The sequence below is a fragment of the Oncorhynchus clarkii genome, chromosome 13, assembly GCF_045791955.1.
Source record: "Oncorhynchus clarkii lewisi isolate Uvic-CL-2024 chromosome 13, UVic_Ocla_1.0, whole genome shotgun sequence".
NCBI classification, from domain to species: domain Eukaryota; kingdom Metazoa; phylum Chordata; class Actinopteri; order Salmoniformes; family Salmonidae; genus Oncorhynchus; species Oncorhynchus clarkii.
Genome location: NC_092159.1, coordinates 12096311 through 12112822, shown reverse-complemented (window position 1 = coordinate 12112822; position 16512 = coordinate 12096311). Strand labels below are relative to the sequence as shown.

General features: G+C 46.7%; 2 protein-coding genes across 2 annotated transcripts in view; both read right to left on the bottom strand.

Moving 5' to 3' along the window:
• Positions 1–474: 474 nt before the first annotated feature.
• On the bottom strand, positions 475–2397 carry LOC139424409 (urotensin-2 receptor-like). The gene has a single exon (XM_071176187.1). The coding sequence runs from the start codon at positions 1577–1579 to the stop codon at positions 494–496; it is 1086 nt and encodes a 361-aa protein (XP_071032288.1). The 5' UTR covers positions 1580–2397; the 3' UTR covers positions 475–493.
• Positions 2398–5467: 3070 nt separating this feature from the next.
• The window catches only part of LOC139424410 (arf-GAP with dual PH domain-containing protein 1), a 35135-nt gene continuing 24090 nt past the window's right edge, over positions 5468–16512 (bottom strand). Inside the window, exons 9-11 of the mRNA XM_071176188.1 lie at positions 8000–8071; positions 5879–6110; positions 5468–5675 (exon numbers count right to left, since the gene is read on the bottom strand). Coding sequence (XP_071032289.1) covers positions 5647–5675; positions 5879–6110; positions 8000–8071 — 333 coding nt within the window. The 3' untranslated portion in view covers positions 5468–5646. The remainder of the gene's footprint in view (positions 5676–5878; positions 6111–7999; positions 8072–16512) is intronic.

The window sequence follows — 16512 nt, the reverse complement described above, 5'->3', positions numbered from 1 at the left end:
ATATTTCCTGTAGGGGTTCTTCGGCAGCTGACCCCAGGTCACCTCTACTCTGATTACAGATCCTGTAGGGGTGCTCCGGCTGCTGACCCCAGGTCACCTCTACTCTGATTATAGATCCTGTAGGGGTGCTCCGGCTGCTGACCCCAGGTCACCTCTACTCTGATTATAGATCCTGTAGGGGTGCTCCGGCTGCTGACCCCAGGTCACCTCTACTCTGATTATAGATCCTGTAGGGGTGCTCCGGCTGCTGACACCAGGTCACCTCTACTCTGATTACAGATCCTGTAGGGGTGCTCCGGCTGCTGACCCCAGGTCACCTCTACTCTGATTATAGATCCTGTAGGGGTGCTCCGGCTGCTGACCCCAGGTCACCTCTACTCTGATTATAGATCCTGTAGGGGTGCTCCGGCTGCTGACCCCAGGTCACCTCTACTCTGATTACAGATCCTGTAGGGGTGCTCCGGCTGCTGACCCCAGGTCACCTCTACTCTGATTATAGATCCTGTAGGGGTGCTCCGGCTGCCGGGTCTCCCCTACTTGACCCTGTGCTCTGACCCTTCTGAGCCAGATAGTCCTTATAGTTCCGGGTCAGGAGGGTGTACAACAAAGGGTTAATGCAGCTATTCCCATAGGTCAGACACGTTACAAAGAAATTCATGTAACTGTGAGTGGCAGGAGACAGAGCCCCGAGGGACTGCGGGGAAAATAACTGTGCCAACTGCCACCCCCAGAAAGGCAGGAAACACACCCAGTACGCTACAATGATACAAAAAATCATTGTTACAACCTTTTGATTTAAGCCTCGTCTTCTCGCTGAACGGCTGCTTCGTCCCAAGCTAGCCTGAGCAGTCCAATAGCGACGTGCTAGGCCAGCGTAGAGACCAACAATGACTAAACCGGGTACGAGGACGCTGGTCAGGAACAGGACGGTGAGGTAGGCCTTGAAGGCCTCTTGGGTCCACGTCGGGTAACAGATCCGCTTGGCGTTCCCGGCCGCGTTCCACTTCCCTTCCCTCAGCCGTATCATAATCATCATGGGTAGTGTCAGGACAAACGCCGCGAACCAGATGACGGCCGCCACTACCTTCCGTCCCCGCGTGCTGGATCGCCGGGCGTCAAACGGCTTCGCCACGGCCCGGTAGCGCTCCAACGACATGGCGACCAGGACGAAGACGCTGGCGTGCATGGTGAGGAGATCGAGACTCAGGAGGACCCGGCAACCGGCCTCGCCGAACAACCAATCGTGAGCAAAGTAGGTGCAGATGACGAATGGGATCGTAGAGAGGTAGAGGAGGTCGGCGAGGGCAAGGTTGAGTATATAGACGTACATAGAGCCGGATCGGCGGAGAGCCGCGGAACGCATGATGAAGAGGGTGTAGATGTTACCCGCCACCCCCATGGCGAGCATGATTAGGAGGGTAGCGCCGAGGAGAGAGGTCACCCACAAACCCCCACCCCCGGAGCTACCCCCTCCAGAGACACCGCCCGAGCCCCCAGAACCATGCCCTGACTGGGGTGAGATGGAGGTCACGATGGGTGTCTGGCTCTGGTTCATCGTTGGGGAAAGGTTTGAGTTCATAAATAAGGCCAGCACGTCCCTACAATGAAGTGATCACTTTACTGGGATAAACTGTTATTACTATTAGTATTCAGAAAGATTTGAAAGAGTTGCTTATGGATTCCAAACGGATTTTAAAGAGTTGCTTATGGATTCCAAACGGATTTTAAAGAGTTGCTTATGGATTCCAAACGGATTTTAAAGAATTGCTTATGGATTCCAAACGGATTTTAAAGAATTGCTTATGGATTCCAAACGGATTTTAAAGAATTGCTTATGGATTCCAAACGGATTTTAAAGAATTGCTTATGGATTCCAAACGGATTTTAAAGAATTGCTTATGGATTCCAAACTGATTTTAAAGAATTGCTTATGGATTCCAAACGGATTTTAAAGTGCTCCATGTTGGAGTGAATAGAGAATCATAAAGAATGTGAAGTGACTTTGCGCACTGCATAAGATCCAGTGAAAAACAGACAGAACCAGACAAAAACAACAACTGTTCTGCATTGTTGAGGGAGATAGCACGTTGTTCTGCATTGTTGAGGGAGATAGCACGTTGTTCTGCATTGTTGAGGGAGATAGCACGTTGTTCTGCATTGTTGAGGGAGATAGCACGTCAGCATGTCACTGCACATTTTAAACCTGCTGGAAACTGTGTATGTGACAAGTAACATTTGACTTGAAAACACATAAATCGTCTTTGGCCTTCTGACTCTTTATCTAAATTGAATCTAAATCCAATAGGAAAACAGGCCGTGTGTAGTGATGCTTCAACAGTGGCTTCAGTTCCACTACGACTGTTAACCTGCAGCTTTAAGGTGAACCAGGACATGGCTGACAAGTCCACCTCATCGAGTGTCTCTTATCTCCCGATGTTTCCACGTCCCCACTCCAGCTCCTCCAAGCTCCCATGATCCTTTCCTTCCTGCGGGTACCGGACGAAGCCCAGGCGATACAGAAGAACAGACAGACGCTTCAGTTTCTAGTGGACTTGAACCGCAGCGGTGACTTGGGAGTAGCTTGATGTCCTGTGTTGACAGTGTGTTGTCATTGGTCAGTTTGTGGTGATTCAGAAGCTCTCAGACTGTATCCAGAGGTTAGGTTGTCTTGTGTTCTCAACTGGCACGGTGGATGGTCATTGTTGGTACCTCTCAAAAGGTCAATGTTGGGCTGTTCCAATAGAGTAACTGGGGCCCCTTCTAGTGTTTAATTCCAGAGCTCTTCATAGGCGTCTTGTTGTGTCCGTCTTCTTCTTTCCTTCAACTGCAGTCTTCTATTCTCTTTCCTTCTCTCTGTCCTCTGACCCCTTTCCTTCTTCCTCTTTGTCCCCTTTACCTCTCTCTTGCTCTGTTTCTCCTCTCTCTCACTCTCTCTCCCCGTCCCCCTCACTCTCTCTCTCTCTCCCCGTCTCTCTCTCTCTCTCATATAGGTGTAACCCAGGATGACTCTTTGGATTTATGAGTGATTCACCTCAGCCCCGGTCCTGCTCTCTTTAAACACCTGGGTGCAGTTTTAAACACCCCTGGTTCGCTGGCGCTAAAACACACACACACACACACACACACACACACACACACACACACACACACACACACACACACACACACACACACACACACACACACACACACACACACACACACTGACATATCATTCGATCTCTATATTTTACACATGAACTCTTTAGATGTCATTTTCAAATCATTTACATATTTAAAACAAGAGGAGACCAATGTACGGATTTATAAAAAATAGTTTGTAGTACCTCAAACATGAACATTTACAACCAATCTTCTTCTATATTGGAAAACACCCTTGATAACACAAATAAAAGCACGACATGGGAGGAATGACAAGTATGTATCAATCAATGATGTTCTTTGCATGTCTCCTCAGTCTAAATAGGTTGTCTAATACCTTAAAATATCTTCGGTCATACAGGATATGTAGAAAGAGAGATCTGTCATATTCTTGAAACACCACAAAATGGCACTATCAAAAAACCCCACTATCTGTTTATACACACCCATAAGAGAGTTGAACATTATCCATAGTTATATTCAAATGTATATCTTTACATATCTCCTAACCAAACTCACCCATCTAAAATGTCAATTTCTAAGATATTAATAGGGAACTTTAAAAGTACACATTTAAATCACATTGATCTGAGAGATTAAAGTAATGACATAGTGTAAGGCACAGTGGTTGACCATGATGACAGGTCCTGCTGCAGTCTAGTGTGTTTGTACATCTGTCTTACTTAGGCAAGGACAGCCTAATCTAACTCAAACGTCTTGGTGATCTCCAGGATGGGCAGAGGAAAGGAGGAGGAGAGGAGGAACAGAAGACGGGTAGAGGAGAGGAGGAGGAGAGGAGGAACAGAAGACAGGTAGAGAGGAGGAGAGAGGAGGAACAGAAGACAGGTAGAGGAGAGGAGGAGGAGAGGAGGAACAGAAGACGGGTAGAGGAGAGGAGGAGGAGAGGAGGAACAGAAGACGGGTAGAGGAGAGGAGGAGAGAGGAGGAACAGAAGACGGGTAGAGGAGAGGAGAGAGGAGGAACAGAAGACGGGTAGAGGAGAAGAGGAGAGAGGAGGAACAGAAGACAGTTAGAGGAGAGGAGGAGAGAGGAGGAACAGAAGACGGGTAGAGGAGAGGAGGAGAAAGGAGGAACAGAAGACGGGTAGAGGAGAGAAGGAGAGAGGAGGAACAGAAGACGGGTAGAGGAGAGGAGGAGAGGAGGAACAGAAGATGGGTAGAGGAGAGGAGGAGAGAGGAGGAACAGAAGACAGTTAGAGGAGAGGAGGAGAGAGGAGGAACAGAAGACGGGTAGAGGAGAGGAGGAGAGAGGAGGAACAGAAGACAGTTAGAGGAGAGGAGGAGAGAGGAGGAACAGAAGACGGGTAGAGGAGAGGAGGAGAGAGGAGGAACAGAAGACAGTTAGAGGAGAGGAGGAACAGAAGACAGGTAGAGAGGAGGAGAGAGGAGGAGAGAGGAGGAACAGAAGACGGATAGAGGAGAGGAGGAGAAAGGAGGAACAGAAGACGGGTAGAGGAGAGAAGGAGAGAGGAGGAACAGAAGACGGGTAGACGAGAGGAGGAGGAGAGGAGGAACAGAAGACGGGTAGAGGAGAGGAGGAGAGAGGAGGAACAGAAGACAGTTAGAGGAGAGGAGGAGAGAGGAGGAACAGAAGATGGGTAGAGGAGAGGATGAGATAAGGAACAGAAGACAGGTAGAGGAGAGGAGGAGAGAGGAGGAACAGAAGACAGGTAGAGGAGAGGAGGAGAGGAGGAACAGAAAACAGGTAGAGGAGAGGAGGAACAGAAGACGGGTAGAGGAGAGGAGGAGAGAGGAGGAACAGAAGACGGGTAGAGGAGAGGAGGAACAGAAAACAGGTAGAGGAGAGGAGGAGAGAGGAGGAACAGAAGACGGGTAGAGGAGAGGAGGAGAGAGGAGGAACAGAAGACAGGTAGAGGAGAGGAGGAGAGAGGAGGAACAGAAGACGGGTAGAGGAGAGGAGGAGAGGAGAGAACAGAAGAAGACGGGTAGAGGAGAGGAGGAGAGAGGAGGAACAGAAGACGGGTAGAGGAGAGAAGGAGAGGGAGAGAGGAGGAACAGAAGACAAGTAGAGGAGAGGATGAGATAAGGAACAGAAGACGGGTAGAGGAGAGGAGGAGGAGAGGAGGAACAGAAGACAGGTAGAGGAGAGGAGGAGAGAGGAGAAACAGAAGACGGGTAGAGGAGAGGAGGAGGAGAGGAGGAACAGAAGACGGGTAGAGGAGAGGAGGAGAGAGGAGGAACAGAAGACAGGTAGAGGAGAGGAGGAGAGAGGAGGAACAGAAGAGGAGAGGAGGAGAGAGGAGGAACAGAAGACAGGTAGAGGAGAGGAGGAGAGAGGAGGAACAGAAGACAGGTAGAGGAGAGGAGAGGAACAAAAGACGGGTAGAGGAGAGGAGGAGGAGGAACAGAAGACGGGTAGAGGAGAGGAGGAGAGAGGAGGAACAGAAGACGGGTAGAGGAGAGGAGGAGAGAGGAGGAACAGAAGACAGGTAGAGGAGAGGAGGATGGGGGAAGGAAGGGTCCATCAATGCTTGTGTCTGAACATAGCCTCCACTGCAAAACACAAACATGAGGTCAGATGTTAATAAACACTTTATAACCAAACAATAACAGCAATATATGTTTATAAACCCTTTATAAATAGTAAAACATGGTCCTCTCTTACTGGAGTCCTCCTGAGGGGACATCGGCATGCTTATAAACACACATAGATGTTAATAAATATAAACCCTTAATAAGAGGTTGTAATCTCTTACTGGAGTACTCCTGAGGGGACATCTGGATGCTGATGACATCATTGAAGTGTTTCAGCCAATCCTGTTGCTCAACTTCCGTCTCGCAGGTAAACAGGAAGCTGCGCTCAGGTGTTACTATGGTGATGCCGTGTTGCCAGGCGCCGTTGCAGTGGGTTCCGGCGGGAAGGCCAGGGCTAGCTCTGTAACCATGGTCTTGGTGCCCTAGGAATGCCTCACCCTTGGCAAAGGCATCCTGGCAAGGTAGGGGAGGTAGAGGGGGTGAGGTGAGAGTGAGAGTGAGGTAGGTAAGGGAGGGTGAGGTAGAGGGGATGAGGTGAGAGTGAGGTAGAAGGGGTGAGGTGAGAGTGAGGTAGAGGGGGTGAGGTGAGAGTGAGATAGAGGGGGTGAGGTGAGAGTGAGGTAGAGAGGTGAGAGTGAGGTAGGGGAGGTGAGGGAGGGAGGGTGAGGTAGAGGGGGTGAGGTGAGAGGGAGGTAGAGGGGGTGAAGTGAGAGTGAGGTAGAGAGGTGAGAGTGAGGTAGGGGAGGTGAGGGAGGGAGGGTGAGGTAGAGGAGGGAGGGTGAGGTAGAGGGGGTGAGTTGAGAGTGAGGTAGGGGAGGGTGAGGTGAGAGTGAGGTAGGGTGAGGTAGACAGGGTGAGGATGAGTTAAATGGGGTGTGGTGAGAGGGGTGAGGTTAGAGAACAGGCACCATAACAATATACAGTCGACACACAACTTAACCTGCCACGTTACATTCTGTACAGTACATACATACTGTTACATTGTAGCGGTGACTTATTCTCACACTCTACTTCTTCAAACTGCCATTCACTGACCCGCTTCCTTCAAACCTTTACAGCATTTATCTCTAACACTGCTCATGTATTTATATTCTGCTGGTCAAAGCCTGTCTCTGGCTGGCTGCATTGGCTGGCTACACAACTTGGTCTACTTCATCAAACAGACAACGCTGCATCCCTAATGGCCCCCTATGCCTTTTATAGTGCACTACTTTTGGCCAGAGCCTTAAGATCCCTGGTCCAAAGGAGTTTTTATTTGACCTTTATTTAACTAGGCAAGTCAGTTAAGAACAAATGACGATCTAGGAACAGTGGGTTAACTGCCTGTTCAGGGGCAGAATGACAGATTTGTGCCTTGTCAGCTCGGGGAATTGAACTTGCAACCTTTTGGTTACTAGTCCAACGCACTACCCACTAGGCTACCCTGCCGTGCACTATAAAGGGAATAGGGGGCCATTTAGGATGGAGAAGAAGTCTTCAATCTCTTTATTTCCATACGGGCTCCACACCTCACTACAGCCTGTGTATGGTTCTCTGTAACAGCCCCAGTGTGAAACCTTGATGAAGGCAGCTGTCCTAACGTTGCTGTATTCAACATATGGCATCTGAGCCTGTAGTGTGAGGCTCCCCTCGTCTGTTCTATCTCATGTGGCCAGGTCTGGCCCTCCCTAGTACGCTCCCCTGGGCTTTCACTTTCCATCGTTGTGTGTAATGATTCAAACCAGGCACGCTAAGTAGAGCACGACATCACCCTCATACACACTCTACAGAATCTCCATAGTGTTACATCTAGCCAATATTAGTTTAGGTGTTGATGTGAGGTGACTTGAGAGAGGGTGCTAGTGAGTTCTCTGCCTCTTTGGAGTCGTGGTTTGGGGTGTGTGTGTGTGTGTGTGTGAGAGTGTGCGTGTGCGTGTGTGTGAGAGAGAGTGTGCGTGTGCGTGTGTGTGAGAGAGTGTGCGTGTGTGTGTGTGTGAGAGAGAGTGTGCGCGTGTGTGTGTGCGTGCGTGCGTGCGTGCGTGCGTGCGTGCGTGTGTGTGTGTGGTTTGATGGTCTTCTAATAGAAGTATCAGATTACTGTCTAGCGAGTCTCCTCTACATAGCAGCTCCTTGTTAAAACTAACAGAGAACATGTTGTACTGACCTGATACAGCAAGAGGAAACTTCATCCGTCATTATGAAGTCCTTTCAAACCTTTTGATATCAATCAGATGCATATAAAACATGAGGTCCTCTCTAGTAACTGGCCTATAAGAGCCTATCTGGGAGAAGTGTGTGTGTGCCGGTGTGTGTGCCTATGTGTGTGCCTGTGTGTGTGTGTGTGTGTGTGAAACCAGTCTTACCAGGGGATCTTTGTAGTACATGAGACGTCTGTGGTCCAGGGTGAACCAACGCTTCTTAAACCCTTCTGTATGCTGCAGAGAGAGAGACAGAAAGTCAGTATATGTCTGCTCCTCCCCCACTGAGAGATTGTTGTCCTCTGTTTGGCATCAAGGACACACAGCAGGTGTATAGATGGATAAGCTAACACATAGCAACTACAGAAGGATAAGACACCACCAGGACTTCTAATGGCAACTACAGAAGGATAAGACACCCCCAGGACCTCTAATGGCAACTACAGAAGGATAAGACACCACCAGGACTTCTAATGGCAACTACAGAAGGATAAGACACCACCAGGACTTCTAATGGCAACTACAGAAGGATAAGACACCACCAGGACTTATAATTGCAACTACAGAAGGATAAGACACCACCAGGACCTCTAATGGCAACTACAGAAGGATAAGACACCACCAGGACTTCTAATGGCAACTACAGAAGGATAAGACACCACCAGGACCTCTAATGGCAACTACAGAAGGATAAGACACCACCAGGACTTCTAATGGCAACTACAGAACAATAAGACACCACCAGGACTTCAAATGGCAACTACAGAAGGATAAGACACCACCAGGACTTCTAATGGCAAATACAGAAGGATAAGACACCACCAGGACCTCTAATGGCAACTACAGAACACCACCAGGACCTACACAAAGGATAAGACACTCCCAGGACTTCTAATGGCAACTACAGAAGGATAAGAAACCACCAGGACTTCTAATGGCAACTACAGAAGGATAAGACACCACCAGGACTTCTAATGGCAACTACAGAAGGATAAGACACCACCAGGACTTCTAATGGCAACTACAGAAGGATAAGACACCACCAGGACTTCAAATGGCAACTACAGAAGGATAAGACACCACCAGGACTTCTAATGGCAACTACAGAAGGATAAGAAACCACCAGGACTTCTAATGGCAACTACAGAAGGATAAGACACCACCAGGACCTCTAATGGCAACTACAGAAGGATAAGACACCACCAGGACCTCTAATGGCAACTACAGAAGGATAAGACACCACCAGGACCTCTAATGGGAACTACAAAAGGATAAGACACTCCCAGGACTTCTAATGGCAACTACAGAAGGATAAGACACCACCAGGACTTCTAATGGCAACTACAGAAGGATAAGACACCACCAGGACTTCAAATGGCAACTACAGAAGGATAAGACACCACCAGGACTTCTAATGGCAACTACAGAAGGATAAGACACCACCAGGACCTCTAATGGCAACTACAGAAGGATAAGACACCACCAGGACCTCTAATGGGAACTACAAAAGGATAAGACACTCCCAGGACTTCTAATGGCAACTACAGAAGGATAAGACACCACCAGGACCTCTAATGGCAACTACAGAAGGATAAGACACCACCAGGATTTCTAATGGCAACTACAGAAGGATAAGACACCACCAGGATTTCTAATGGCAACTACAGAAGGATAAGACACCACCAGGACTTCTAATGGCAACTACAGAAGGATAAGACACCCCAGGACCTCTAATGGCAACTACAGAAGGATAAGACACCACCAGGACTAAATCTATATATTTTTGTCATTTAGCAGATACTCTTATCCAGAGCAACTTACAGGAACAATTACGGTTAAGTGTCTTGCTCAAGGGCACATGAGTAGCTTGGGGATTTGAACCAACAACATTTTGATTACTAGCCCAACGCTCTAAGCGCTAGGCTATCTGCTGCACCAGGACCTCATATAGCAACAACACAAAGCATCTCAGAGTAGGTATGCTGATCTACCATCAGCCCTCCCTGTTTTCCATTATGATTTAGAAGGCACAACTGGTCTTAGAACAGCACTCCTACTCTGAGACACTTTGTGGACACTCCTACTCTGAGACACTTTGTGGACACTCCTACTCTGAGACACTTTGTGGACACTCCTACTCTGAGACACTTTGTGGACACTCCTACTCTGAGACACTTTGTGGACACTTCTACTCTGAGACACTTTGTGGACACTCCTACTCTGACTGAGACACTTTGTGGACACTCCTACTCTGAGACACTTTGTGGACACTCCTACTCTGAGACACTTTGTGGACACTCCTACTCTGAGACACTTTGTGGATACAGGCCCCAGATCAGCCACAACTATCAACTCACACAGCAGATAGAAAACTAGGACAAAGGGCCCTGTTGAGAAAGGCACACGGTAGCAATTTTCTTTGCAACAGATAACATAATCTGCGTTCTTATTGGTTCAGGTGGTCTTTTCTGATACTTTTCCACCTACTGAATATGACCCAGGAGTCTTTCTTCTGGTCCTAGGGACAAGACACATCACAGAGCAGCCACTTTCATCTCCTTTGAGCCAGTCATGCTTCAAATAATGATGACATGTCAGTCCCCACTGACTGACAAATTGTCCTCTTTAAATGTTGTCATATCCTTATGTCAAGAGTGTGTAAAAGTGTTCCTGATTCATTTAGGGAGTGTCTCTTTCTCTTTACAAATATGTGGGGAAATGGGTTCTATTGTAGAATGAGTCAAACGCAGCAGGTTAGAAAACTCTTTCATGTGGTAACCTGACAGTGACAGATTAAACACAGTGTGTGTGTATGCATGTGTGTGCGTGTGTGTATGCATGTGTGTATGCATGTGTGTGCGTGTGTGTGTGTGTGTGTGTATCTCTCCCTAAGTTATTAAGTTTATCAGTGTACCAGCCCTTTATTCCCTCTAGTCCCTGGGAGGCCTCTCCACACAGTGATTAAACACAGTGTGTGTGTGTGTGTGTGTCGGTGTGTCTGTGCGTGTGTGTGTTCCTGTTCTGCTCCCTGGCAGGCCTCGCCACACAGTGATTCAGCTGTCAATCAAACAGAGTCGATGGAGACATTTTGAAATGGAGAAATAGAGCAACCGACAGGTTAGTTTAACTCTGAATATCTCCATGTTATTTAGTCTTAGTTTGACTCTGAATATCTCCATGTTATTTAGTCTTAGTTTGACTCTGAATATCTCCATGTTATTTAGTCTTAGTTTGACTCTGAATATCTCTATGTTGTTTAGTCTTAGTTTAACTCTGAATATCTCCATGTTATTTAGTCTTAGTTTAACTCTGAATATCTCTATGTTGTTTAGTCTTAGTTTAACTCTGAATATCTCCATGTTATTTAGTCTTAGTTTAACTCTGAATATCTCCATGTTATTTAGTCTTAGTTTAACTCTGAATATCTCCATGTTATTTAGTCTTAGTTTAACTCTGAATATCTCCATGTTATTTAGTCTTAGTTTAACTCTGAATATCTCCATGTTATTTAGTCTTAGTTTAACTCTGAATATCTCCATGTTATTTAGTCTTAGTTTGACTCTGAATATCTCCATGTTATTTAGTCTTAGTTTAACCCTGAATATCTCCATGTTATTTAGTCTTAGTTTGACTCTGAATATCTCTATGTTGTTTAGTCTTAGTTTAACTCTGAATATCTCCATGTTATTTATTCTTAGTTTGACTCTGAATATCTCCATGTTATTTAGTCTTAGTTTGACTCTGAATATCTCCATGTTATTTATTCTTAGTTTGACTCTGAATATCTCCATGTTATTTAGTCTTAGTTTAACTCTGAATATCTCCATGTTATTTAGTCTTAGTTTAACTCTGAATATCTCCATGTTACTTAGTCTTAGTTTGACTCTGAAAATACCACCAGGAACGTGGTCTCTCTATGCAGTTACATTTGTACCACTCTCAAACACAACTGGACCTACACTTGATGACATACTTCCAAAATCTCAAACTGCTGAATGCCTATTTTTCTGTGTCGAAAGACTCACTTCGTTGTATTGACAATGGTGCTGGCTCCACCAAGCCCTCACGCATTGTGCAACTGAGAGATATTGTTATGCTTTTATTGTTGATCTCTGCTAATGTTCAACCAAACCCTGGGCCGGTAGATACCATGTAATCTCTACCGACTCCCTATGATTTTAAAAACAGAGCAGGTTTTGGCCTCTTGCATGTTAATGTCAGAAGTCTATTTCCAAAAATAGACGTGATGAGAATATGGGCCAAAACAACAAATGAAGACATAATGGTTTTATCAGAAACTTGGTTAAAGAAACTTAATTTCTATTGATGGGCACACGGTTTTTAGAACAGATCGGGTGAACAAAGGAGGAGGGGTTACAATTTATGTTAAATCTGAGTTTAACACCTCTGAAATTCTCTCGATTACCAAAACCAAACATTTTGAATGGCTTGCGGTTAAAGTGAACGTATATAAGAACTCCCACATTACTGTAGTCAGCTGCTACAGACCTCCCTCGGCTGCTACAGACCGCCCTCGGCTGCTACAGACCGCCCCCAGCTTCTACAGACCGCCCCCGGCTGCTACAGACCGCCCTCGGCTTCTGCAGACCGCCTTCGGCTGCTGCAGACCGCCCTCGGTTGCTACAGACCGCCCTCGGCTGCTACAGACCGCCCTCGGCTGCTACAGACCGCCCTCGGCTGCTACAGACCGCCCTCGGCTGCTAAAGACCGCCCTTGGTTGCTACAGACTGCCGTCGGCTGCTACAGACTGCCCTCGGCTGCTACAGACTGCCCTCGGTTGCTACAGACCGCCCTCGGCTGCTACAGACCGCCCTCGGTTGCTACAGACCGCCCTCGGTGGCTACAGACTGCCCTCGGTGGCTACAGACCGCCCTCGGCTTCTGAAGACCGCCCTCGGCTGCTACAGACCGCCCTCGGCTGCTACAGACCTCCCTCGGCTGCTGCAGACCGCCCTCGGCTGCTACAGACCGCCCTCGGCTGCTACAGACCTCCCTCGGCTGCTGCAGACCGCCCTCGGCTGCTGCAGACCGCCCTCGGCTGCTGCAGACCGCCCTCGGCTGCTGCAGACCGCCCTCGGCTGCTGCAGACCGCCCTCGGCTGCTAGCTAACTTTTTAGTACGGATCCTTGGCATCAGTTGCTGGGACTGCTACTCTCTGTCCAGTGATCCTGCACACCAAGGCCGGGTCTGAGGAGCTATTTGGCGTAGCAGCTACCCTAGCTGCTAGCCAGCTGCCTATCAAGCTAACGGGAATTATTGAGGGCTTGAAAGCAGCCTAGTCCTGTGGGACTGGAAAAGCTGTTTGTTGTGTTCAATCTTCCCTGTGACCTGTCCTGTCTGGAACTGTGAGGAGTAACAGCCTAACATTTGTTGCTAGCTACAAAGACCAAAGCCGGCTGGAGGACCGTTAAACAAACAAAAATACTTCTACAACCAGTTGTTACAAACAACAAGAAAACAGCTTCAAGTGTTTTGTCCAAATACGGGGTCAATTCAATGAATAAAATTATGGATGACCTGACCTGAGAGGTCCAGGACCTGAAACCAGTTTGTAGTTCTCCCAGGGTCTCAGCTCGATGAGTTTAAACAGGAAAATGGCAGATGACAGCAATCTGTAAGTCACTGAGAGAGGACATCAGTTCTGTGTGTGAATCCATGATAACAATGACGGATAAATCAGACTTCCTCAAGGGACAATCAAGGCGGAACAACATGGTTGTGGACAGAATTGCAGAATATCCACATGAGACCTGGACGGTGTCTGAGGACAACGTGAGGAAAATGAACTTTGAGAAATTGAAGATGGACCACAGGAAGATTGAGGTGGAGCGCTCCCACAGGACTGGAAAACCCACCACCGGCCCAGGTGACAGGCCCAGACCGATAGTGGTCAAGTTCCTGAGGTTCAATGACAAGGTAGCTGTCCTGGAAAGAGCCAAGAACTAGAAAGGAACATATATTTTCCTCAACGAGGACCATCCTGAAGCTGTACGTCAGAAGGGGAAAGAACTGATCCCAGCCATGAAAGCTGCCAGAGCGCGTAGAGACATGTCTTATATCTGCTATGACATGCTCATTATCCACCCTCCCTATGACAGGCTCACTATCCACGCTCCCTATGACAGGCTCATTATCCACCCTCCCTATGACAGGTTCATTATTCACCCTCCCTATGACAGGCTCACTATCCACCCTCCCTATGACAGGCTCATTATCCACCCTCCCTATGACAGGCTCACTATCCACCCTCCCTTTGACAGGCTCATTATCCACCCTCCCTATGACAGGCTCATTATCCACCCTCCCTATGACAGGCTCATTATCCACCCTCCCTTTGACAGGCTCATTATTCACCCTCCCTATGACAGGCTCATTATCCACCCTCCCTATGACAGGCTCATTATCCACCCTCCCTATGACAGGCTCATTATTCACCCTCCCTATGACAGGCTCATTATCCACCCTCCCTATGACAGGCTCACTATCCACGCTCCCTATGACAGGCTCATTATCCACCCTCCCTATGACAGGTTCATTATTCACCCTCCCTATGACAGGCTCACTATCCACCCTCCCTATGACAGGCTCACTATCCACGCTCCCTATGACAGGCTCATTATCCACCCTCCCTATGACAGGTTCATTATTCACCCTCCCTATGACAGGCTCACTATCCACCCTCCCTATGACAGGCTCACTATCCACCCTCCCTATGACAGGCTCATTATCCACCCTCCCTATGACAGGCTCACTATCCACCCTCCCTATGACAGGTTCATTATTCACCCTCCCTATGACAGGCTCATTTTCCACCCTCCCTATGACAGGCTCACTATCCACCCTCCCTATGACAGGTTCATTATTCACCCTCCCTATGACAGGCTCACTATCCACCCTCCCTATGACAGGCTCATTATCCACCCTCCCTCCCAGAAGCCTGGAAGGGATGAGAGAACCAAGCCTATGGGTTCGTAGCCTCAACCCCGCAGCGCACACACACCAATTGATTAATGATTGATTCATTTGTTTGATCTTTTCCATATTATGTCTATCTCTGAGAAGATACCCAGGAAAGGGCTGAAAATAGCACATATTAATAAATGTAGCCTTAGAAATAAGGTTCACAAAATCAATAACTTATTAATATCAGATAACATTAATACATGAGCCATTTCCGAGACTCACTTAGATAATTAATTTGATGATACAGCAGTAGCAATACAAGGATATAGCATTTCTAGAAGAGATAGGAATGTTTTTGGGGGAGGTGTTTCTGTATATATTCAGAGCCATATCCCTGTAATGCTTAGAGAAGATCTTATGTCAAGTGTTATTGAAGTGCTGTGGTTGCAGGTTCATCTGCCTCATGTAAAGCTTATTATTTTGGGGTGTTTCTATAGGCCACCAAGTGCTAACAGTCAGTATCTAAATAATATGTGTGAAATAATTGATAGTGTATGTGATGTAAACAGAGAGGTCTACTTTTTGGGGGACCTGAATATTGATTGGTTTTCCTCAAGCTGTCCGCTCAAGAGGAAGCTTCTTACTGTAACCAGTGCCTGTAATCTGGTTTAGGTTATCAATCAACCTACCAGGGTGTTTACAAACACTACAAGAACAAATTGTGCATAAGAGATCATACAAAAGATTTTGCTGTGACTCTTATGTGGATGATGTTAAAAATATTTGTTGGTCTGTTGAGATTAACAAGGAGCATCCAGACGCTGCACTTGATGAATATATGAAATTGCTTCTTCCAATTTTTGATAAACATGCACCTGTTAAGAAACTGACTGTTGGAACTGTTAAGGCTCCATGGATTGATGAGGAATTGAAAAACTGTACGGTTGAAAGAGATGGGAAAAAGGAATGGCTAATAAGTCTGTCTGCACATCTGACTGGCTGACTTACGGCAAATTAATACATTATGAGACTAAACTCAACAACAAAAAATAAGAAACTGTATTATGAAGCCAAGATCAATTATATAAAGAATGAAGGAAAACAACTTGAGTACTTTAAATGAAATTATGAGCAGAAAGATAAATTCAACTCCATCTTCTATCGAATCAGATAGCTTATTCATCACAAAACCATTTGATGTTGGCAATTATTTTAATGATTACTTCATTGGCAAAGTGGGCAAACTTAGGCAGGAAATTACAACAACGAACAGTTAACCATCGTATTCATGCATAAAAAAACAAATAATGAAAGAAAAGCATTGCAAGTTTGAATTGTGTAAAGTTAGTGTGGGAGAGGTGGAAGCTACTGTGGATGGTAGCTGACTCTATAGCCACTCCTATCTGTCATATCTTTAATCTGAGCCTAGAGGAAAGTCTTTGTCCTCAGGCCTGGAGGGAAGCCAAAGTAATTCCGCTACCCAAGAGTGGTAAAGCAGCCTTTATTGGTTCTAACAGCAGACCTATAAGCTTGCTGCCAGCTCTGTTGGAAAACATTGTGTTTGACCAAATACAATGCTATTTCTCTGTAAACAAGTGAACAACAGACTTTCAGCATGCTTATAGAGAAGGACACTCAACATGTACTGCACTGACACAAATGACTGATGATTGGTTGAAATAAATTGAAAATAAGAAGATTATGGGAGCTGTACTGTTAGATTTCAGTGCAGCCTTTGATATTATTGACCATAAC

Excerpts from the sequence above, each read along its gene's own strand:
- LOC139424409 (XM_071176187.1), bottom strand. The coding sequence starts at position 1,579 with ATGAACTCAAACCTTTCCCCAACGATGAACCAGAGCCAGACACCCATC.